The sequence below is a fragment of the Pristiophorus japonicus genome, chromosome 1 (assembly GCF_044704955.1).
Source record: "Pristiophorus japonicus isolate sPriJap1 chromosome 1, sPriJap1.hap1, whole genome shotgun sequence".
In the NCBI taxonomy this organism is placed as follows: domain Eukaryota; kingdom Metazoa; phylum Chordata; class Chondrichthyes; family Pristiophoridae; genus Pristiophorus; species Pristiophorus japonicus.
This window is the reverse complement of record NC_091977.1, coordinates 198,877,594-198,901,237: the sequence shown is the minus strand read 5'-3', so window position 1 is coordinate 198,901,237 and position 23,644 is coordinate 198,877,594. Positions and strand designations below refer to the sequence as shown.

General features: G+C 46.0%; 1 protein-coding gene across 1 annotated transcript in view; it reads left to right on the top strand.

Annotated features, from left to right (window-relative positions):
• LOC139260133 (ankyrin repeat domain-containing protein 31-like) overlaps window positions 1-23,644 on the top strand; it is a 294,522-nt gene that overhangs the window by 185,365 nt on the left and 85,513 nt on the right. Inside the window, exon 16 of the mRNA XM_070876378.1 lies at window positions 21,994-22,136. Within this exon, the coding sequence (XP_070732479.1) occupies window positions 21,994-22,136 (143 nt within the window). The remainder of the gene's footprint in view (window positions 1-21,993; window positions 22,137-23,644) is intronic.

Genomic DNA, 23,644 nt, shown 5'->3' with positions numbered 1-23,644 from the left:
ACCTACACATGGAAGCAGAGAGCATGGCTGAGGTACTAAATGAGTACTTTGCATCTGTATTTACCAAGGAAGAAGAGGCTGCCAAAGTCATAGTGAAAGAAGAGGTAGTTGAGATATTGGATGGGATAAAATTGATAAGGAGGAGGTACTAGAAAGGCTGCCTGTACTTAAAGTAGATAAGTCATCAGGACTGGATGGATGCATCCTAGGATACTGAGAGAAATAAAGGTGGAAATTGCAGAGGTACTGGCCATAATCTTCCAATCCAACTTGGATACAGGGCTGGTGCCAAAGGACTGAAGAATTGCAAATGTTACACCTTTGTTCAACCCAGCAACTACAGGCCAGTCAGTTTAATCTCGGTAGTGGGGAAGCTTTTGAAAAGGTAACCGGGACAAAATTAACAGTCATTTGGACAAGTATGGATTAATTAAGGAAAGCCAGCATGGATTTGTTAAAGGCAAATTGTGTTTAACTAACCCGATTGAGATTTTTGCTGAGGTAACAGAGAGGGTTGATGAGGGCAATGCGATTGATGTGATGTACATGGACTTCCAAAAGGCGTTTGATAAAGTGCCACATAACAGGCTTGCCAGCAAAGTTGAAGATCATGGAATAAAAGGGACAGTGGCAGCATGGATACGAAATTGGTTAAGTGACAGCAAACAGAGAGTAGTGGTGAACAGTTGGTATACAGTGGGTGTTCCTCAAGGGTCGGTACTAGGACCATTGGTCTTCTTGATATATTTTAATGACTTAGGACCTGAACTTGGTGGCCTTACTGCCAGCCGCCGCCGAGTTTTTTCGGCGGTCTCCCCTCGATGCCAGTTTCCACTAGGCCTCCTGCCGGCGGGAGGGGGGGACCTCTGGGAATCACCTGCTGACGGCTGCTAATGCGCAAGGCATGTAAGTGTACTCCCGCCCGTCGAGCTGTCAAATTCCTCCGGGCGGAGTCGTCGGCAGCAGGAGGAAGGACCACTGCGTGGAGGCAAGTCTAAACCCAACGGTAAGTATGAAGACCTGCAAAAAAAGGTTAGTGAATTTCTTTTATATTTTTTTTCAGCGATTTATGTGGATGGGGTGCCCTCAAGGTCTTCCAGTTGTTTTTTTTTGTATAAATTTTTATCTTTATGTGCTCCCTCCTCCCTGGGCCTGACTCAATCCTTGGCGGCACTTTGGCAAGGATTGCATTTGCCGCCGAGAATGGGAGCTCCCGCCCAGATTCACGGCGTAAGTCCCTTTTTGCTGCCGAGCGGTCTTTCAAGGACTTTGTAACGAAATTCCCACCCAAAGTATCTCGGGCGGTCCTTTGGTGGTACGTGGGCGGAACTTATGTTCGGGCCCTTATTCTTTGATGTACAGGACACAATTTCAAAATTTTTAGATGACACAAAACTTGGAAGTATAGTGAACAATGAGGAGGATAGGGATAGACTTCAAGAAGCCATAGACAGACTGGCGGACACGTGGCAGATGAAATTTAACGCAGAAAAGTGCGAAGTGATACATTTTGGTAGGAAGAACGAGGAGAGGCAATATAAACTAAAGGGTACAATTCTAAAGTGGGTGCATGAACAGAGATTCCTGGGGGTATATGTGCACAAATCTGTTATGTATGCAATAAAGATTCAAACTGAGTACTGTTTAACTAAGCAAGGTACAACCTTGGCTCTGCTTTATTTAGGCCCAAAGTGTCTGACTCTCAAAATGGCTGGCCTTTTATACCGGAGCAGCACCAATATATGTGCTGCTCAGTGGCCTCCAACAATGACGCCATCTGGTGGCTACAAACAGAATGTACATACATGACAATATCCTCCTCTGAGATCTTATCACAGTCTTTCACAGGTTGAGACGGTCTGATGCCTTGCACTCCCGGGTTGACCGTCTCAGTTCGATTCCAGCCATGGGTGAGTGTGCGGGGTCTGTTGTGGCTGATGGCTGGATGACTGACTTGTTGAGGGTGGCAGTGGCCATGTCAGGAATTGCAATGCCATTTTTATTGAACAGGTCCGTGATGGAAATTCTGGGTGCACTGATGACCTTTGAGTCCTCTGAAGACTGTTGGTAGGTTGGTTGGTTGTCAATGGTTTCTTCGTCCGACTGTTCTGGCTCGTCTGTCTGTCTCTATAGAAACATAGAAACATAGAAAATAGGTGCAGGAGTAGGCCATTCGGCCCTTCTAGCCTGCATCGCCATTCAATGAGTTCATGGCTGAACATTCAACTTCAGTACCCCATTCCTGCTTTCTCGCCATACCCCTTGATCCCCCCAGTAGTAAGGACCTCCGCTTTGTCTGATCCATGTGTTTCCTGCAAGTTTGTCCATTCTTGAGCTTAATACGTGATATGTCCTTACTATACTGTATAAATGCACACGAGGCCCATACTTGAGAGAAGATCACTCTGTGACCAGTTACCTTTATTACCAAGACCTCAAGAGGCAGACGGTGGGTGGAGCTTCCCCTTTTATACTGGAAAGTCCAGGTTAGGAGTGTCTCCCACAAGTTTGCCACCTGTGGTCAGTGTTCTCACGGTGAACAACTTAGGTCAGATTATACATGGGTTACAATGCTGGTTGAATACATGACATCACCTCCCTCCAAAGTCTTATTGGGATCACTGGTTAAGTCTCTCTGGTGGTTTACGCTCCCTTGTAGAGCGCCTGAGTTGGGGCTCCGGTTGTTGGGCGCTGGCCTGAGTGTCTGCTGTTTGCGGTGCCTCAGGCCTGTCCGGACTGCCCAGTGACTGGGCTCTCCTCCCTTTGGTTCCGGTGTTCGGTCACCTGTGGTGGAGTAAACTCTACGTCGTGTTCTTCCTCTGCTTCTTCTGTGGGGATTGTTGAACCTCCTTTTAGTTTGATCCACGTGTTTGCGGCAGATTTGTCCATTGGTAAGTTTAACTACAAAAACCCTATTCCCCTCTTTTGCAATCACAATGCCTGCAAGCCATTTGGGCCCTGCAGCGTAATTAAGGACAAAGACAGGGTCATTGACATCAATACATCGCGCCCTCGCATTCCTGTCATGGTAGTCACATTATGACTGATGCCTGCTCTCAACAATTTCTTTCATAGTAGGGTGTATAAGGGAAAACCTGGTTTTGAGCGTCCTTTTCATTAGCAGCTCTGCGGGTGGAACCCCTGTGAGCGAGTGTGGTCGGAATCTATTGGCCAACAGGAGGCGCGATAAGCAGCTTTGTAGGGAACCCCCTTGGATTTTGAGCATCCCCTGTTTGATTATCTGCACTGCTCGTTCCGCCTGGCCGTTTGAGGCCAGCTTGAACGGTGCTGTTCTGACATGGTTGATTCCATTGCCTGCCATGAAGTTCTGGAATTCAGTGCTTGTGAAGCACGGGCCATTGTCGCTGACCAAGATGTCCGGTAGACAATGGGCGGCGAACATTGCCCGTAGACTTTCTACCGTGGCACAGGATGTGCTTGAATTTAAATGTCACACTCAATCCATTTGGAGTAGGCATCTACTACAACCAAAAACATTTTTCCCATGAAAGGACCTGCGTAGTCCACGTGGATGCATGACCATGGCTTGGCGGACCAGGACCAGGGGCTAAGGGGGGCTTCCCTGGGTGCGTTGCCCAGCTGAGCACACGTGTTGCACCTGCGAACACAAAGTTCTAGGTCTGCATCTATCCCTGGCCACCAAACGTGTGACCTGGCAATTGCCTTCATCATGACAATGCCTGGGTGCTCATTGTGAAGTTCTCTGATAAACACCTCTCTGCCCTTCTGGGGCATGACTACTCGGTTTCCCCACAGTAGGCAATCGACCTGAATCGAGAGTTCATCCTTGCGCCTATGAAACGGTTTAAACTCCTCAGGGCATGCCCCGTACGTGGCTGCCAGGTCCCAATTCAGGATACATTTCTTAACTGCAGACAATAACGGGTCTTTATTTGTCCAAACTTTAATCAGATGAGCTGTCACAGGTGAGCCTTCGCTTTTGAAAGCTTCAACAGCCATGACCATTTCAGCATCATACTCAGCTGCCCCCTCAGTGGTGGCTAGTGGTAGCCTGCTGAGCGCATCGGCACAGTTTTCAGTGCCCGGTCTGTGCCGAATTGTGTAGTCATAGACGGCGAACGTAAGTGCCCACCTCTGTATGCGGGCCGATGCATTCGCATTTATGGCCTTGTTGTCGGCCAAAAGGGACATTAGGGGTTTGTGATCCGTCTCCGGCTCAAATTTCCTGCCAAGCAGGTACTGGTGCATTTTTTTTACTGCATATACACATTTTAGCGCTTCCTTTTCTACCATCCGGTAGCCCCTTCCTGCCTGGGACAGACTTCTGGAGGCATAAGTTATTGGCTGTAACTGACCATTGGCATTCACATGCTGCAACACACAAGCGACCCTTTAGGACGACGCATCACACGTTAAAACTAGTTTCTTACACGGGTCATATAACGTTAACAGTTTGTTGGTGCATAACAAATTGCGTGCTCTATCAAAAGCCCTTTCCTGGCTGTCTCCGCAGACCCAATCGCCACCTTTGCGTAGGAGCATGTGTAGCGGCTCTAACAGCGTGCTTAATTTGGGAAGAAAGTTACCAGAATAGTTCAGGAAACCCAGGAACGAATGCAGCTCCATCGTGTTACGGGGTCTGGGTGCTCTCTGGATCGCTTCTGTTTTGGACGCAGTAGGTCCGATCCCGTCTGCTGCTACCCTCATCCCCAGGAATTCTACCTCTGGAGCTAAGAAGACGCACTTCGCGTTTTTCAGTCGCAGCCCTACCCGGTCCAGTCTGCGTAGCACCTCCTCCAGGTTGTGGAGGTGTTCTTCAGTATCGCGACCCATGATGAGGATGTCATCTTGAAAAACCACCATCCTTGGAATCGACTTGAGGAGGCTTTCCATATTTCGCTGAAAAATCCCAAACGGACATCCGTTATACTTAAACAACCCCTTGTGGTGGTGGTCAGCTTCTTCGACTCACTCGCCAGCTCCTGGGTCATGTAAGCTGAGGTCAGGTCCAATTTTGAAAAAGGTTCGCCACTGGATAGTGTCGCAAAGAGGTCCTCCGCTCTCGGTAGCGAGTACTGGTCTTGGAGTGACACCTGATTGATGGTGGCATTGTAATCGCCACATATCCTGACCGACCCATCCGCCTTGAGCACCGGCACGATCGGGCTTGCCCAGTCACTGAATTCGACTGGCGAGATGATGCCTTCCTTCAGCAGGCAGTCCAATTTGCATTCTATTTTTTCCCGCATCACGTACGGCACCGCTCTGGCCTTGTGGTGTACTGGCCTGGCGTCCGGGTTTATGTGAATCATTACCTTGGTCCCCATGAAAGTGCCGATGCCAGGTTGAAATAATGAGTCAAATTTGTCCAGGACCTGTGAGCATGATACTCACTCCACAGAAGAAATTGCATTGACATCGCCCCATTTCCAGTTCATGACAGCAAGCCAACTCCTCCCCAGTAGTGCAGGACCGTCCCCGGGACAATCCAGAGTGGCAACCTGTTCTCCGAATCTTTGTGGGTCACGAATACCGTGGCGCTGCCTAGCACCGGAATGATCTCCTTTGTATATGTCCGTAGTAGTGTGTCAATTGGCAATAATTTTGGCCTCCTGGCCTTGGACACCCACAACCTTTCGAACTGTTTGATACTCATCAGGGACTGGCTGGCCTATGTGTCTAGCTCCATTAATACTGGGATGCCATTGAGGCGCACTTTCATCATTATCGGTGGTATATGAGCTACATATGTGCTCCACATGAACTCGCTGAATTTCAGCTTCCAGCGATTTCCCCCAGTTTTCATTTGGCCTCGTAGGGCTTACATCGGGCCCGTCCTCCTCGTATATCAACCTGGCTGCAGGCTTCCTGCACATACACGCCAAGTGACCGCTGATGTTGCAGTTTCTGCAGGTATATTGCTGATACCTGAAAGCTCTGGCTGGATGTTTGCCTCCACACCTCCAGTGTGAACTGAAGGCCCCATTGTTGGGAACAAAAGGTCCATTACCAGTCGATCATCTCGGACTGTAACTGTCCTTAAGTGCACCATTAACAGGTGTATTCCCCATTACTAGCCGCATTGTCCATTGCGATGGCATGAATCGCCGTTCAGCTAGCCATTGTCTCTGTTGAATTCCCCCTTTGGGTTCGACTATATGCTGGGGCATGTCCGATTGCCCTTGTCTGCCGAGAGAACTGTGTGCCACGTTAACAATGTTGACTCCCTGGTCGTTTGCTGCATTTGAGCCAAGATTTTTGCCATAAATCATTCTGGTCGCTTCCTCCTCTGAGATAATTGTTTGGGCTATCAGAGCCGCCGCTTCCAAGGTCAAGTCTTTGGTCTCAATCTGTTTCCTGAAAACCCCAGCATGCCCGATGCCCTCAATAAAAAAGTCTCGCAGCATCTCCGCTCTGCATGCATCTGGGAACTTACATAGGCTCGTCAGTTGCCGGAGATCTGCCACGAAGTCTGGAACACTTTGCCCTTCTCGCCGCCGGTGCACGTAAAACCGGTGTCTCGCCATGTGCATGCTGCTCGCCGGTTTACGGTGTTCCCCGATCAACTTACTGAGCTCTTCGAACGTCTTGTCCACCGGTTTCTCTGGTGGTAGAAGGTCCTTCATCAGAAAGTACGTTCTGGATCCCCAACCGTCAGGAGATGAGCCCTGCGTTTGTCAGCCGAATCCTGTCCCAACCATTCCTTAGTGACAAAACTTTGCTGTAGTCTCTCAATAAAGTCATCACAATCATCACCAACACAGTACCTCTCTTCTGTGCTGCTAGTGGCCATGCTCGTGTGGTTTAAATCCCAATTTCTCGTCGCTAATCATATGTCCTTACTATACAGTATAAATGCACACGAGGCCCTTACTTGAGAGAAGGTCACTCTGTGACCAGTTACCTTTATTACCAAGACCTCAAGAGGCAGACGGTGGGTGGAGCTTCCCCTTTTATACCGGAAAGTCCAGGTTAGGAGTGTCTCCCACAAGTTCGCCTCCTGTGGTAAGTGTTCTCAAGGTGTACAACTTAGGTCAGCTTATACATAGGTTACAATGACAGTTGAATACATGACATAACGAATACTCTGTATTGGCCATGATTGTACCAGCAATCCATTTGGGACCCTAACCATAGTTCTATACATATATAGGATCATTAACAGAAATCTTGCATGACCCAGTTGCGCAATCGTGGTACCTTTGTTGACTTTGTCTTCTGTATTCAACATGTTTATTTAAATCCAGGTGTACCAGAGATAGTTTGGTCTTAAGACTTCTTTTCATCATGAATTCAGCAGGCGAGACCCCTGTGAGTGTGTGGGGTTTTGTCCTCTAACTCAGCAGTATGCAGGACAAGCGGGTCTGCAGTGATCCTTGGGTTACTCTCCTCATGCTTTGCTTGATCATTTGTACTGCACGTTCAGCTTGCCCGTTGGATGCAGGATTGAACAGTGCTGACCTTACATGTTTTATGCCATTAAGTTTCACAAACTCCTGAAACTACTGACTAGTGAAGCATGATCCAGTGTCGCTCACCACTATGTCAGGCAGACCATGTGTCATGAACATGCCATTGAGATTCTCTATGATTGGTGTGGACGTGCTGGATGACATGATTATGCATTCTATCCACTTCGAATAAGCATCCACCACCACTAAAAACATCTTGCCCAGGAAGTGACCTGCAAAATCTACATGGATCCTGGACCAAGGTTTGGATGGCCATGACCAAAGACTCAGCGGCGATTCCGCTGGTGCTTTGCTGAGCTGCATGCAGGTGTTGCGCTGATGCATGCATGCTTCCAGCTCAGAATCAATTCCTGGCCACTATACATGGGACCTAGCAATGACCTTCATCATCACTATACTTGGATGTGTGCTGTGTAACTCAAGCACGAACTTCTATCTTCCTTTCTTGGGCATTACAACGCGATTGCCCCACAATATGCAATCTGCTTGAATAGACATTTCGTCCTTGCGACGAATGTACGGTTTGGTCTCCTCGCACATTTGCTTAGGTATGGCAGACCAATCCCCTTTGAGGATGCATCCCTTTACCATCGATAAAATCGGGTTCTGGCTGGTACAGGTCTTAACTTGTTGAGCCGTGACAGGGGTTCCTTCACTCTCAAAAGCATCCATGATTAACATTAGATCTGCCGGTTGTGGTGTTTCCACCTCCGATGTGTGCAACGGCAACTGGCTCGAAGCATCGGCACAATTCTCTGTGCCAGGTCTATGGCGAATGACATAATCATAGGCAGATAATGTCAGCGCCCACCTTTGGATGCGGGATGCAGCGTTGGTATTGATACCTTTGCTTTCGGAAAACAATGAAATGAGCGGCTTGTGATCAGTCTCTAATTCGAACCTCAGACCGAACAGGTATTGATGCATCTTTTTAACACCGTACACAAAAGCTTCTTTTTCTACAATACTGTAGACTCTTTTTGCTTTAGACAAACTTTTAGATGCATATGCGACAGGTTGAAGTTTCCCCGACTCATTGGCTTGTTGGAGTTCGCAACCAATTCCATATGACGATGCATCACAGGCCAAAACCGAACGTTTACATAGGTCATAATGTACCAGCAGCTTGTTCGAGCAAATCAGATTTGTGGCTTTCTTGAAAGCTCTGTCTTGCGATGTGCCCCACACCCAGTTGTTGCCTTTTCTCAATAGCATGTGCAGTGGTTCTAGTAAGGTGCTCAATTTAGGTAGGAAGTTACCAAAGTAGTTGAGTAGACCCAGGAACGAATGCAGCTCTGTCACATTCTGCGGCTTGGGTGCATTCTTGACGGCCTTGGTTTTCATGTCAGTGGGTCTGATGCCATCAGCGGCGATTTTCCTCCCCAGGGATTTGACCTCCGATGCCATGAAGATGCACTTCGAGCATTTCAGTCTGAGTCCCACTCTATCCAAACGCAGTAGAACTTCTTCCAGCTTATTCAGATGCTCCTTGGAGTCACGACTGGTGATCAGGATGTCATCTTAGAACATGACGGTTCTGGGAACGGACTTCAGAAGACTTTCCATATTCCTCTGGAATATTGCTGCAGCCGAGTGAATTCCGAAAGGGCACCTGTGGTAAATAAACAGTCCTTTGTGTGTGTTAATGCACATAAGTCTCTTCGATGTCTCGACCAAGTCCTGTGTCATATAGGCCGACATCAAGTCCAGTTTTGTGAACGACTTCCCTCCAGCTAGCGTCGCAAACAAGTCATCAGCCTTCGGTAACGGGTACTGATCTTGTTTGGAAACCCTGTTTGATTGTAGCCTTGTAGTCTCCACAGATTCTGACTGCGCCATCACTTTTCAGCACAGGAACAATGGGGCTGGCCCATTCATTAAATTCGACCAGTGATATGATCCCTTCACACTGGAGTCTGTCCAGTTCAATTTCGACCTTCACCCTCATCATATACTGCACTGCCCGAGCTTTATGATGGACGTGTCTTGCATCTGAGTCCACGTGGATCTGCACCTTGGCTCCCGTGAAGTTGCCGATACCCGGTTTGAACAGCGAGGGGAACTTGCTCAATACTTGGGCACATGTATTTTCCTCCGATGACAACGCCATTATATCGTTCCAGTCACATCTGATTTTCTCCAACCAGCTCCTGCCAAGCAGCGTTGGGCCATTGCCTGGAACAATCCACAGTGGTAACCCGTGAACCGCACCATTATGTGACACATTAATTTGCGCACTGCCAATCACCTTTATCAGTTCTTTGGTGTCCGTGTGCAGCTTGGCGTTAACAGGGCTCAGCCTGGGCCTCATAGTCTTGGTATCCCACAGCTTATAAAATGCCCTCTTGTTCATGATCGATTGACTCGCCCCCGTGTCCAGTTCCATTGATACCGGTAGCCCGTTAAACTTCACGTTAATCAAAATTGGTTTACTCTTGGTTATGAAGGAGCACAGTCCATACACTTCCTCCTCTGGCATCTCGGATTGCGTATCCGGATCCTCGCTAGTCTGACTCTCATCCTCCTCGCGGTGTGTCACAGCTCGCTTGCTCATCTGCGGACACTTGTGCTGGAGATGCCCCACTCTCAGACAGCCTTTGTAACTATATTGCTTAAATCTGCACTGCTGGTGCCGATGATTTCCCCCACAACGCCAACACGGAAAAGTCGGATACATTCCCGCTGGCGGACTTTGGGCAGCCACAGGTTTCCCAAACGCAGCTGGATAGTCCCTGCCATGTGCTGCTCTGCCGAACACCGAATCAATCACATTTACCATACTTGCCGAGGTTCGGTTCTTCACTGTTATTTGCTTTAGATTCCTGTCCACCGTCATACAGGATTGATCGATCTGGGTGGTCCTTTTTAAATCCAACTCCTCCACCGCCAGAAGTTTGCGCAGGATCACCTCGTGGTTGATACCGATAACAAAGAAGTCCCGCAGCATGTCTGCCAACACCGTCCCGAACTTGCAATGTCCCGCTAGACATCATAGATCGGCAATGAATTTCGCTGCACTCTGGACCTCCGATCGAACGTGTGTACAAAGCCTGTATCTCGAGATGATGATGCCGTCGTCTGGCTTGTGGTTCTCCCGTACTAATGTATACAACTCCTCGTACGTTTTCTCTGTTGGATCACTAGGCATGAGTAGATTTTTTATCAGACCGTAGATCTTTGAACCGCACACAGTGAGGAACACGACCCAGCGACGATCTGCATCGTTGGTACCCCTTCATTTTGTTGGCCACGAAGTACTGGTTCAAATGGCTCATAAAGTCTACCCAATCGTCTCCCTCCACGAATCGCTCTAAAAATCCAATTGTGCTCATTTTGCAAACAAGGGTTTTTGTATCCTCGTCGCCAAATGTTATGTGTGCAATAAAGGTTCAAACTGAGTACTATTTAACTAAGCAAGGTACAACCTTGGCTCTGCTTTACTTAGGCCCAAAATGCCTGACTCTGAAAATTGCTGGCCTTTTATACCTGAGCAGCACCATGTGCATGCTGCTCAGTAGCCTCCAACAATGACGCCATCTGGTGGTTGCAAACAGAATGTACATACATGATAAAATCATTGAAGGTGGCAGGGCAGGTTGAGAAAGCAGTTAAAGAAGCAAATGGAAACCAGAGCTTCATAAATAGAGACATAGAGTACAAAAGCAAGGAAGTTATGATGAGCCTTTATAAAACACTGGTTCGGCCTCAACTGGGGTATTGTGTCCAATTCTGGGCACCACACTTTAGGAAGGATGTGAAGGCCTTTGAGAGGGTGCAGAAAAGATTTACAAGAATAGTTCCAGGGATGAGGGACTTCAGTTACATTGGTAAACTGGAGAAGTTGGAGTTCTCCTTAGAGCAGAGAAGGTTGAGACAAGATTTAATAGAGGTATTCAAATTCATGATGGGTCGAGACAGAGTGGATAGAATGAAACTGTTCTCATTGGCAGAAGGGTTGAGAACCAGTGGACACAGATTTAAGATGATTAGCAGAAGAACTAAAGGCGACATGAGGAAAAACTTTCTTACGCAGCGAGTGGTTAGGATCTGGAATTCACTGCCTGAAAGGGGTGGTGGAGGCAAATTAAATTGTAGCTTTCAAAAGGGAATTGGATAAGTACCTGAAGGAAAAAAATTTGCAAGGCCACGGGGAACAGGCAGGGGTGTGGGACTAGCTGAAGTGCTCTTGCAGGAAGCCAGCACAGGTTTGATGGGCCAAATAGCCTCCTGTGCTGTAACCATTCTATGATTGTAGCTTTTAAAAATAATTTGCTTTACAGGCTCTTGTATGTCCTTTAGGATTAACTCTTTATATAATTAACAAAGGAAATTTGTACTCATATTGTCATATATATATGCTTGGGGTTACTAGCCACCAGGTGGTGCCACTGTCAGATGTCATTGGGCTGTACGCACGTGTGTGCGGCCCAGGTATAAAAGGCAAGCCATCATGTAATGTCATCACTTTGGGCCCTAATAAAGCAGAGCCAGGTTTGTACCTGTGTTAGTTTACAGTATTCAGTCTATCGAGTTATTACATACATAACATTTGGTGACGAGGTAACTTAAGAACCTTCGCATGCAAAAAAAAATGAGTACAATTGGAATTCTGGAGAGATTCGTGGAGGGAGAGGACTGGGCAGATTTTGTAGCTCGCCTGGACCAGTACTTCGTGGCCAATAAAATGGAGGAACCCACTGATGCAGTTAGGCGCAGGGCAGTCTTCCTCACGGTTTGCGGTCCTAAAATCTATGGACTCATAAAGAATCTCTCACCTGCAAGTCCATCGGACAAGGACTATGAGGAATTATGTGATCTGGTAAGTGACCATCCCAAACCAGAATAAGGCATCATCATCTCATGATATCGATTCTACACGCACGTTTGTTCTGAGGGCCAGGATGTGTCGCAATTTGTTGCCGACCTAAGACGTCTAGCTGGACTGTGTAAGTTCGAAAACACATTGGGAGACATGCTGCGGGACTTCTTTGTAATCGGCATCAACCACGAGGTGATCCTGCGTAAGCTACTGGCGGCGGAGATGCTGGATTTGAGCAAGGCATGCATGACGACGGGAAAAAACCAAAAGGTATCATCATAAAATCGGAACTCGACAAGTATTGTAAACAAGATTGTATCGTTGTTTGGCAGAGCTGCACATGGCAGGGCCTACTTGACTGCGTATGCGAAACCTGTGGCTGCTCAAAGTCCGCCAATGGGAATGAATCCGATTTCACAGTGTTGGCGTTGTGGGGGCAATCATCGGCCTCATCAGTGTCGGTTTAAACAGTACATTTGTAAAGGCTGTTCGAGACTGGGGCATCTCCAGCGCATGTGTCCGCAACTGAGCAAGCGTGCTGCTATACACCACGTGGAGGATGATGACCAGTTAAGTGCGGATCTGGATATGCAATCCGAGATACCAGAGGAGGAAGTGTATTGACTGTATTCGTTCCTAACAAAGAGCCAACCGATAATGATTAATGTGGAACTTAACGGTGTGCTGGTACCGATGGAATTGGACACGGGTGTGAGTCAATCAATAATGAGCCAGAGGACATTCGACAAGCTGTGGGATACTAAGGCTGTGAGGCCTAAGCTGAGTCCAGTCAATGCCAAGTTGCGTACGTACACTAAAGAACTCATAATGATGATTGGCAATGCAGTAGTCAAGCTGCAGTATGATGGTGCAGTTCATGATTTACCGTTATGGATTGTTCCAGGCAATGGTCCAACGCTGTTCGGCAGGAATTGGCTAGAAAAAATCAAACGGAATTGGAATGATATCAAAGTGTTGGCGTCAGAGGATGATATTCCATGTGCTCAAGTGCTGAGTAAGTTCCCCTCGCTGTTTGAACCAGGCATCGGCAATTTCATGGGAGCCAAGGTGCAGATCCACGTGGACTCGGATGCAAGACCCGTCCATCATAAAGCTCGGGCTGTTCCGTACATGACGAGGGAGAAGGTCGAAATCGAACTGGACAGACTCCAGCGTGAAGGGGTCACATCACTGGTCGAATTTAACGAATGGGCCAGCCCCATTGTTCCTGTGTTGAAGAGTGATGGCACTGTCAGAATTTGTGGAGACTACAAGGTTACGATCATCTGAGTTTCAAAACAGGATCAATACCCATTACAGAAGGCTGATGACGTGTTTGCAACGCTGGGGGCAAGTCGTTCACTAAACTGGATCTGACGTCGCCCTACATGACACAGGAGCTGGCCAAGACGTCGGAAAAACTTACGTGCATCAATACTCATAAAGGACTATTTATCTACAACAGGTATCCTTTTGGAATTCGCTCGGCTGCAGCCATATTTCAAATGAACATGGAGAGTCTACTGAAGTCTGTCCCTAGAACCATCATATTCCAAGATGAAATCCTGGTCACAGGTCGTGACACCACCAAACATCTGAACAACCTGGAAGAGGTTCTACATCATCTGGATAAAGTGGCACTCAGACTGAAATGTTTGAAGTGCGTCTTCATGGCTCCGGAAGTCGAAATCCTGGGGAGGAAAATTGCTGCTGACGGCATCAGGCCTACGGACTCGAAAACGAAGGCCATCAAAAATGCATTCAAGCCTCAGAATGTGACGGAGCTACGTTCGTTCCTTGGTCTACTCAACTACTTTGGTAATTTCCTACTTAGATTGAGCACTTCATTAAAGCCACTGCACATGCTGCTAAGAAAATATGACAACTGGGTTTGGATAGAGCTTTTGAGAAAGCTACTAGTCTGCTTTGCTCTAACAAGCTGCTGGTACATTATGATCCCTGTAAGCGTCTAGTATTGTGGAGTTGGTTGCGTGCTCCAACAAGCTAATGAGTCGGGTAAACTACAACCTGTTGCGTATGCTTCTAAAAGTTTGTCAAAGGAAGAAAGAGCCTACAGCATGGTAGAAAAAGAAGCATTAGCCTGTGTGTATGGGGTTAAAAAGATGCATCAGTACCTGTTTGGTCTTCGGTTTGAACTGAAAACAGATCGCAAGCCGCTCATTTCATTGTTTTCGGAAACAAAGGTATCAATACCAATGCATCGTCCCGCATCCAGAGGTGGGTGCTGACATTATCTGCCTATGATTATGTCATTCGCCATACACCTGTCACCGAGAATTGTGCCGATGCATTGAGCCGTCTGCCATTGCCCATACCGGAGGTGGAGACGACACAACCTGCAAACCTACTGTTAGTTATGGATGCTTTTGAAAGTGAAGGAACCCCTGTCACGGCTCAACAAGTTAAGACCTGAATCAGCCAGGACCCGATATTATTGGTTGTGAAACGTTGTGTCCTTAGTGGTGATTGGTCTGCCATACCCAAGCAAATCGGTGATGAGACCAAACCTTACAACCGTCGCAAAGACGAACTATCCATTCAGTCAGATTGTTTACTGTGGGGTAATCGTGTTGTTATGCCTAAGAAAGGCAGAGAGGAATTTGTACATGATCTACATAGCACTCATCCTGGTATTGTCATGATGAAAGCCATTGCCAGGTCTCAAGTATGGTGGCCTGGAATTGACTGATCTGGAATCATGTGTGCATCAGTGCAACACTTGCATGCAGCTAAGTAAAGCACCCGCGGAATCGCCACTGAGTCTGTGGTCATGGCCATCTAAACCATGGTCCAGGATGCACATCGACTTTGCAGGTTCCTTCCTGGGAAAGATGTTTCTAGTTGTGGTGGATAGAAAGTATAATCATGTCATCCAGTACATCCACAGCTACCATTGAGAGTCTTCGTGTCATGTTTGCCACTCATGGTCTGCCCGACATCGTTGTAAGCAACAACAGACCTTGCTTCACTAGTCTGGAGTTTGAAGAGTTCATGCTATTCTGCACATGTGTGGGATTTTTTTTTAGGCTGACTTTCTTTGCCACGTTTTGAGAGGTCAGGGGTCATCACACATGCTCAGAATGCACAGGGAGGGTCAGAGAGAGAGGAGATAGAGCGAGAGAAGGAAGGCAGAGAAGCAGAGGATAGAGAATTTTGGAATTGTTTGTATTTGTTTTTATCAAAAAAAGTTATTTTTAGTTATAAAATTTATATTGTTAGTGTTGTTGTTGAAGAGGCCAGATATTGACACAATTTAGATTAAACTTGAAAATTAAATTTATATATCGTAATGGAGGGAGAATATGAAAGGAAAAGGGCAAAACTCTTCAGCGATGAGGCAAACGAGGCCCTGGTCAATGTTGTGCATGCCAGGTGGGACGACTTGTTACGGGGTGGGCATGGGAAACCTCCACCCAGTGTCTACAGAAAAATCTGGCAGGAGATTGCCGACATAGTGACTTCTGCATCCCATGAGATGAGGACACCTGAGCAGTGCTGGAAACGATGGAATAGCTTGTTGGCAGCAGCAAGAGTAAGTTGCATGTTATATTTAAAATGTTATATGTAATATTTTAATGATGCATGCAAATTTTAATTGGAAGCTTGAATTTCCGGCATTACATTTAAGTTTTTCTTTCTTTATTGTATTAATTAATTAATTTATGAATTAATTTATGCATCCTTGCAGTAAGTTGCATTTTTCATTCATAAAATATTGTTCTGATGCAATGCAAATTTTTAAGCGAACATTGCATCTCCTGCATTGAATTTAAGTCTGTCAGTCTTAAATGTTTATTAACAAGTCCATTAGCCTATGCCATGCCATGCTCTCTTCTCATTTGCAGAAGAAGATATCTATCAACCAGTCTGAGCAGAGGAGGACGGGGGGATGGCTCTGCTAGCTCCAACCACTAACCGAAATTGAAGAGCTTGCGGTCGCGCTGGTGGGACATGACAGCCGTTCGGTCATGACCTGTGGGCTGGCCGAACCCAGCCTTGAGTCTCGTGAGTAATGTGAATTGTGCAGTGTGTCAAACGGTATTAAAGACATTTTAAAAATCTATCTTAGTTACGCATGTAATGCCCTGTAATTATAATGCAATATGCAATATACTTGTGATGTACTCTTGATGTATGAATGATGTCATGGCAGCCCTGGTGCAGCCCTTGAGCATATGGGGTAGTGAAAAGTATTGATATGTAATGTTTCCGACTAATGACCATCGTTAATGTTCTAATAAGTTATTTAAAAATGTCATTCGTGTTTTTAAGGTCAACCTGAGGAGGTTCTGTCACTTCGGTCGTCCACTCCACCTGCACCATCAGCAGCAACCACCGCGGAGGAGGAAGAGGATGAACAGTTTATCAAGGAGGAAGAGGAGAAGAGGAAGAAAGCTTTCCTCACCTCCAGAAGGAGGACGAAGAGCAGGAGGAGGATGAGGAATCGACCATTGTTGTGGGGGGAGGGAAGAACGTGCGATCATCTCTATTGAGAGGGATGAGGCACTGGGACAAAGCGGTGTGCAGGTGGCGACACCAAGGCCTGAAATTTTGCACCCGCCGACCCCACGGAGGATGTGTCCTCCATACTCGCTTGCGTGTTAGGGGTCTTGCTGCGAGCCGACACGACATCTTGTGGTGCAGCGCCGTGTCCAGCCAGCAATGCATGTCGAAGGGCATTGGTTGCAGCGGTCTGTTCACATATCGCCTCCAAAGTCTCCTGTGCTATCTGGGTTTGCACGGAAGACCAGTTGGAGAAGTTCGTGCTGAACTCGCTCCAGGTTGTTGGGAACTAGCTTCAGTTCATGGAGAACTGGCTCCAGTTTGTGGAGAAACCCTCGAAACCCTGGATAAGATCACAACCAATCGTGACCATCTCCCTGCACAGGGATATCAAGCACTCCGTCTGCCGCTCCGAGGTAGGCAATTGCTCACCTCACTGACCCGACCTCCGTGGAGTCGGCGGGTGCAAAATTTCGCGCCTTGATGTTGTCACCTGCAAACCGCTTGGTCCCAGTGCCTCATCCATCTCAATAGAGATGACCGCAGGTTGTTTCCCCCCCCCACAAAAATGTTTGTTTCCTCCTCCCTCCTGCTCTTCCTCCACACTAACTATTGCCTCCTCTTCCTCCTCCGAGGTGGTTGATGCTGCAGATGGTGCAGGAGGAGTGGACGGCTCCACTGACACGACATTAGGTTTACCTTAAAAAGTCGAATGACATTTCTAAACAACTTATTGGGACATTAATAGTGCTCATTAATAGTAAACATTACATATCAATATTTTTCAATAACCCATAACATAACAATACTTTTCCATACCCACAAGGGTTCACCAGGGCTGCCATGACATCATTCGTACACCAAAAGTACATCAAAAGTATATTGCACATTGCATTATAATTGCAGGACATTACATGTGTAACTAAGATAGATTTTTAAACTGTCTTTAATGATGTTTGACAAATTGCACAGTTCCCATTACTCACGAGACTCAAGGGTGGGTTCGGCCACACCACGGGTCATGACCGAATGGCTGTCAGGTCCCACTAAAGCGACCGCAAACTCCTCATATTTCGACAGCGGCTGTATATGAGCAGAGCCGCCCCCCGTCCTCCTCTGCTCGGCGCGATTGATAGATATCTTCTTCTGCAAATGATAAGAGAATATGGCATGGCATAAGCTAATGGACTTGGTAATAAACATTTAAGAATGACAGATTTAAATTCAATGCCAGAGATGCAATGTTCAATTAGAAATTTGCATTGCATTACATATGAACAATATTTCATAATATAAAATTCAACTTACTGTTGGGATGCATAAATTAATTCATAATTTAATTAATACTATAAAGAAATGACATTCAAGATTCCAATTAAAATTTGCATGCATCATTAAAATATTACATATGTAACATTTAAAATATAACATGCAACTTACTCTGGCTGCTACCAACAAGCTGTTCCACCTTTTCTGACACTGGTCAGGTGTCCTTACTTCATTTGATGCCGATGTCACGACAAAGACCCACCTGCCCCGTACAATATTAACTAGAGCCTCGTTGGCCTCCTCGCTGAAGGGTTTCGCCCTCTTTCTCTCAGTCTCACCCTCCATTTTAAAGTATAATTATATATAGTACACTATTATATTTCAAAAATAATTTCAGAACTTTCAATGCAATAAAACACTGAAAAGTAAAATAATCTAAATTATTTTTTGCTCAAAAGAACTATTTTCCGTATGACTACACTCCAACCAGCACAACAAATCTCCTCTTCCTCCCTTCCTTCACTTGCTCTGTCTGCACTCTCTCTCTCTGACCCTCCCTGTGCCTTCTGAGCATGTGTGATGACCCCTGACCTCTCAAAACACGGCAAAGCAACTCAACCAAAAAAAAACCCACAGAATAGCTTTGCTAGGGAAGCTTTTTTTTTACTTCTGTTTTCGTTGGCGATCATGAGATCACCGAAAAATCACATTGTCCATTTGACATCGCCGGGGAAAGGCCGAGTGGAAAATCGCAAAATAAAATGGGCCTTGTGCCCATTTCAGCAAGGCCGAGATGTCCCGCATTGCAGGAACAAGGCCCATTTTTTGGGGGCCTTAGCCACCTAGTGGAAAGTCTAGCCCTGAATCTCTACATCTTAGTCACCTCCATGCATTTCGGGAAACGAAAATCTTGCTTCTTTCAGTTCTTCAAAGATGCACTTTATGTCACTCACAAGCCTAACTAACAAATACTTCTGGTGGTTTCATCCTTAATCCTTCTTTATCTAGCAACATTCTAGTGCTTAAATGGAGCACCCATATCTCCTGCATTGATATATCTCGGCTGGGGACCCATTTCCCACAGTTTTCTTATTTCACTGTGTTGCTATTAAAGTTAGAGGTAAATAAAAGACTCTGTGGGTTCATTTCTCACACAAAGCTTCTCATGAGCCTTGATTTGAAGAGAACTGTGAAGACATTGGAGTTTTTATTATTTGGCACAGACAATGTAAAGTTAAGTAAAATTATGTATCTATCTAATGTGTTGACTTTATCTTGCCTTTGTTTAATTTTACTTTCTTATAAACACAACTGAGCAGTTTTAGTCTGAGTTAGTAGTCTGTCAATGTGGTGTTTTCCATCAGGGGGAGATTACATGATCATGAAGGTAGATTTTTGTCTTTTCCACCTAGGTGAAATGGAGCCGTCTGATTTTCCTTCCATTAATTCAAATGGAATGAAAATCAGGTGGACTCTGTATGTGATTCTTTCCACCCAGTTTTCATCTTTCCACCCCACTGAAGCATTGCTTAACCCTAGACAGTACGGATGAAAGTATACCCCTGTACTATTTCCAATGCTTAACCCAACACTACAAAATTTGTTGTACTCCCAGAGGCCCAGTATCCTAGGCAGGAACAGGAGTAGGTCATTCAGCTCCTCGAGCCTGTTCCGCCATTCAGTTTAGTATAATGTGGGGAAATGTGAAATTATCCACTTTGGTAAGAAAAATAGAAAAGCAGAATATTTTTTAAAAGGTGAGAGACTCATAAATATTGGTATTCAGAGGAATTTGGGTGTCCTTGTACACAAATCACAGAAGGTTAACATGCAGGTATGGCAAGCAATTAGGAAAGCCTAATGTATGTTAGCCTTTGTTGCAAGGGGGCTGGAGTATAAGAGTAAGGAATTCTTACTGCAAATATATAGGGCTTTGGTTAGACCACAACTGCATACAGTTTTGGTCTCCTTACCTATGGAAGGCTTTACTTGCCTTTGAGGGGGTGTAACAAAGGTTCCTTAGATTGATCCTGGAATAAGAGGCGTGTCCTATGAGCAGAGATTGAGTAGAATGGTTCAAATTCTCTGGAGTTTAGATGAGAAGTGATCTCATTGAAACGTATTAAATTCTTAGAGGGCTTGACAGGATAGATACTGAGAGGCTGTTTCCCCGGGCTGGAGAGTCTAGAACTAGGGGTCACAGTCTCAGGATAAGGAGTCGGCCATTTAAGACTGAGAAGAGGAGAAACTTCTGCACTCTGAAGGTTATGAATCATTGGAATTCTCTACTGCAGAGGACTGTGGATGTTCAGTTGTTGAGTATATTTTTGGGCACCAAGGGAATCAAGGGATATGAGGAGAGGGCGGGAAAGTGATGTTGATGTAGAAGTTCATCCATGATCTTATTGAATGGTGGAGCAGGCTCGAGGGCCTGTATGGCCTTCTGCCCTTATTTCGTATGTTCTTATGTTCAGTGAAATCATGGCTGATCTGTATCCTAACTCCATCCTTGGCTCCATAACCTTGGCTCGCAAAAATCTATCGATCTCACATTTAGGATTATTATTATCCTTTGTGCACAAGGTTTAGCTTGTTTCATGGGTTATGTTTGCTTGACTTGGGACGCTGATGTTCACATTGTGCACAAATAAGTACCTGGAGAGAGCCTAAAGCATAACAATTGAAGATTTGAGCCGATGGTACTCCTGTACCCCAGCAGATAACAGATTCAATAGGCCCATAAAAACCAAGTCCTTCATGGAGTAAATATTTGGGGTGCTAAAGCAAATGCTGCAGATGCTTGGACTAGTTGGGGAAGAGTGGTATATGATATTCCCCAGAGTAGGTTATAACAGAATGCTACATAATAATGCCCTGGAAAAATAAAACACGAGAAACCTTGATAAGGTACAGCAGCAAGGCATGGAGAGTCGGGATGACGATGGTAGCAGTAAGCACCAACACAGTTCAGCCATTGCACCAGGGAGACAGGTGAGATTATTTAATTATCTGGTTCTTCCAGAGATACCACTGACTGTCGCCAAACTTTTCTTGTGGCGGTAGCATAGAAGTTTCCAATTTTTTTCCTCAGCTCCAAGGATACTGATACCTACCATGAGAGTTTGGGGGAAAAAATGCAAATCAGTAATGGAGTCACAATTACATGTCTTTTTATATGTATTTTTATTTTATCTTTCGTTTCCTCTTAGGTTCTCTTCCTATCTGAGCAGGTAGGCAGGCAACCAGCTTTTGGAATTCTGCAATCGCAGGTACCAAACATTTAAAAAAAAAATCACTTCAAATAGAAAAAGAATTCCTGCAGCAGGTCAACCTCCATCCCCAACACCCCCCCCCCCCCCCGCCACTCCCCAAATTCAGGCAGGCGCTGTATTTTCCAGCTGCGTGGGGCAGGCAGGCACGTGAGATGCGCACATAGTGCCACAGATGCCTGCTGGCCCTATGCAAATTAGGTGCCCTCCTGCTAACCTCGTAAAATAAAATAAAAGCAGAGTCAGTGCTGCAGGGCACAGGCAGGTGCGATCCTGGGGTAACTACTATGTGCACTTTCAGGGCATTTGGCCCGTTGTGTATCCACCTGCTAAATGCAACATGCTATATGATGCCTGGCCAGGGATGGGAAGTCAGACCCTATGAGTTTAAATTGCTGAAGTCAGCATAGGTATGCACCACCTTCACTCCCCCTTTCATTGCTTAAGAATGTGCTCTTTTCGAACATTCGGCAGTTCTGACGACCCAAAACGTTAACTTTGTTTTTCTCTCCACAGATGCTGCCTGATCCAATGAGATTTCCAGCATTTTCTGTATCTTTTTCAGATTCCAGCATCCGCAGTATTTTGCTTTTGTTGTAGGTACGCACTATAGCTTTAGTGGTATCTTATTTTATATATTCTATCATTTTCTTCTAAGGTTGGACAGCGCTTCATGAAGCTTGTAGCAGAGGCTTTACTGATGTGATACAAGAATTACTGAAAGCGGGTGCTGATGTCAACTGCCAAGGAGTGAATGGGGTGTTACCATTGCAAGATGCTGTGAGCGGGTCTCATTATGAGGTATTGTGTCTCTTTGTAACAGTGACTGTCACCAAAAGTTTTGTTTTTTGAAAAATAATTTTAAAATGTCCCTGTGAAGCCAGGAGAAACAGGAGAGTTCCCGACTCCACAGTACTCGTGATTTCCCATCCCCTTCCCATGCCGGTGCAACCCCTGAAGCAAGTGGGCCAAAATTCATCTTTTTAAAATGGACAAGCTGCCTGCGGAGCCATGGCGGGCGACGGCAGCTCGTCGAAATATGGCTAATGAAGCCTGAGGTACATTGCGTGTAGCACCCATTCAAGGCTCAAAAACAGGCCTGAAGGGAATTCCACCCCTATGATTCCAGTGTTTCAAATGCTCACAACAATACCTGTTAAAATATTAATGTAATAAATAATAAATTATGAAGTTCATTAAATAGAGAATACGAGTGCAGAATTTCACTCACTTGAACCAAGAGGCCTGAGGCCAGCCCAAAATTAGGTCTTAGGCTTCATTAGCATTTTATGTGCAAGCTCCTACTGCCTGTTGTGCCTCCAAGGTAGCTCAGGCATTGCAGTTCACAAATGTTGGGCCATTCCAGGCTACGTGGGGATGCGATTATGGCAAATGTGGAGTTGGGTCCGCACTTCTGTAGTTAGCGGCCACAGGGATCGTTGAAGAATCCTGAGTAGAGTCTGATCCGGAGTTTCTAATGACTCTCAAATAATACTAGAATACACAAATATGAAACCATGGTATTGTGCTATTTTGCATGTATATCTATACAAGTATCCATGTTGCTGTATAACATATGATTTGTGCATTTGATTAGTTAAGTAACGCATTAAAAATATTACAGGTTGAACCTCCCTTGTCCAGAACTCCCTTATCCGGAACCACCCCTCGACCGGAACCATTCCCGGCCGCCGGGTGGCACATGCGCAGAACTCCGACATGAACAAATTGAAATCCTTCCTCGCTGCCGACTCCCGCAATTGCTGGCCTGACTCCATGATCCATGATCCACCACCAACCCCCTCCCCCTCCCCCCGGGCTTCTTTTGAACCCAAGCCCCTGTGTCCGGGCGAAGGAGCGATTCTGCTGGCCGACGCTCTGACCGTTGAGAGCAGTGAGGAAATGTTCGGTGGGGTGGTACTTTTGAAAAAAATTAAAAATTAAAGAATTGCATTAGACTTCCATTTTCTCCCTTTTGACTTTGAAACAATTAAGATTTATGATGCATACCTTTGCTTTCTTGACACCCTCCACAACTTTGCCTAAAAACAATGGCATCTTTCCGCGCCGATTTTGTAACGTGCGCTGCTTTTTCTTAAGTGCCCAGAAGATTTTTTGGGACTGGTCACAGATGCCATTCTAGGAAATATGTAAGTTGGTCAAACTTGCTTAAATCAGGGTCATCATAGGCGGTCCCTCGAAATGAGGATGACTTGTTTCCACGCCAAAAAAGGATGAGTTCACAGGTGTTTCGAATGAAGGACCGAACTACATCCTCACGGGCTTGACAGAGCTAGGTCTTGGTCCAG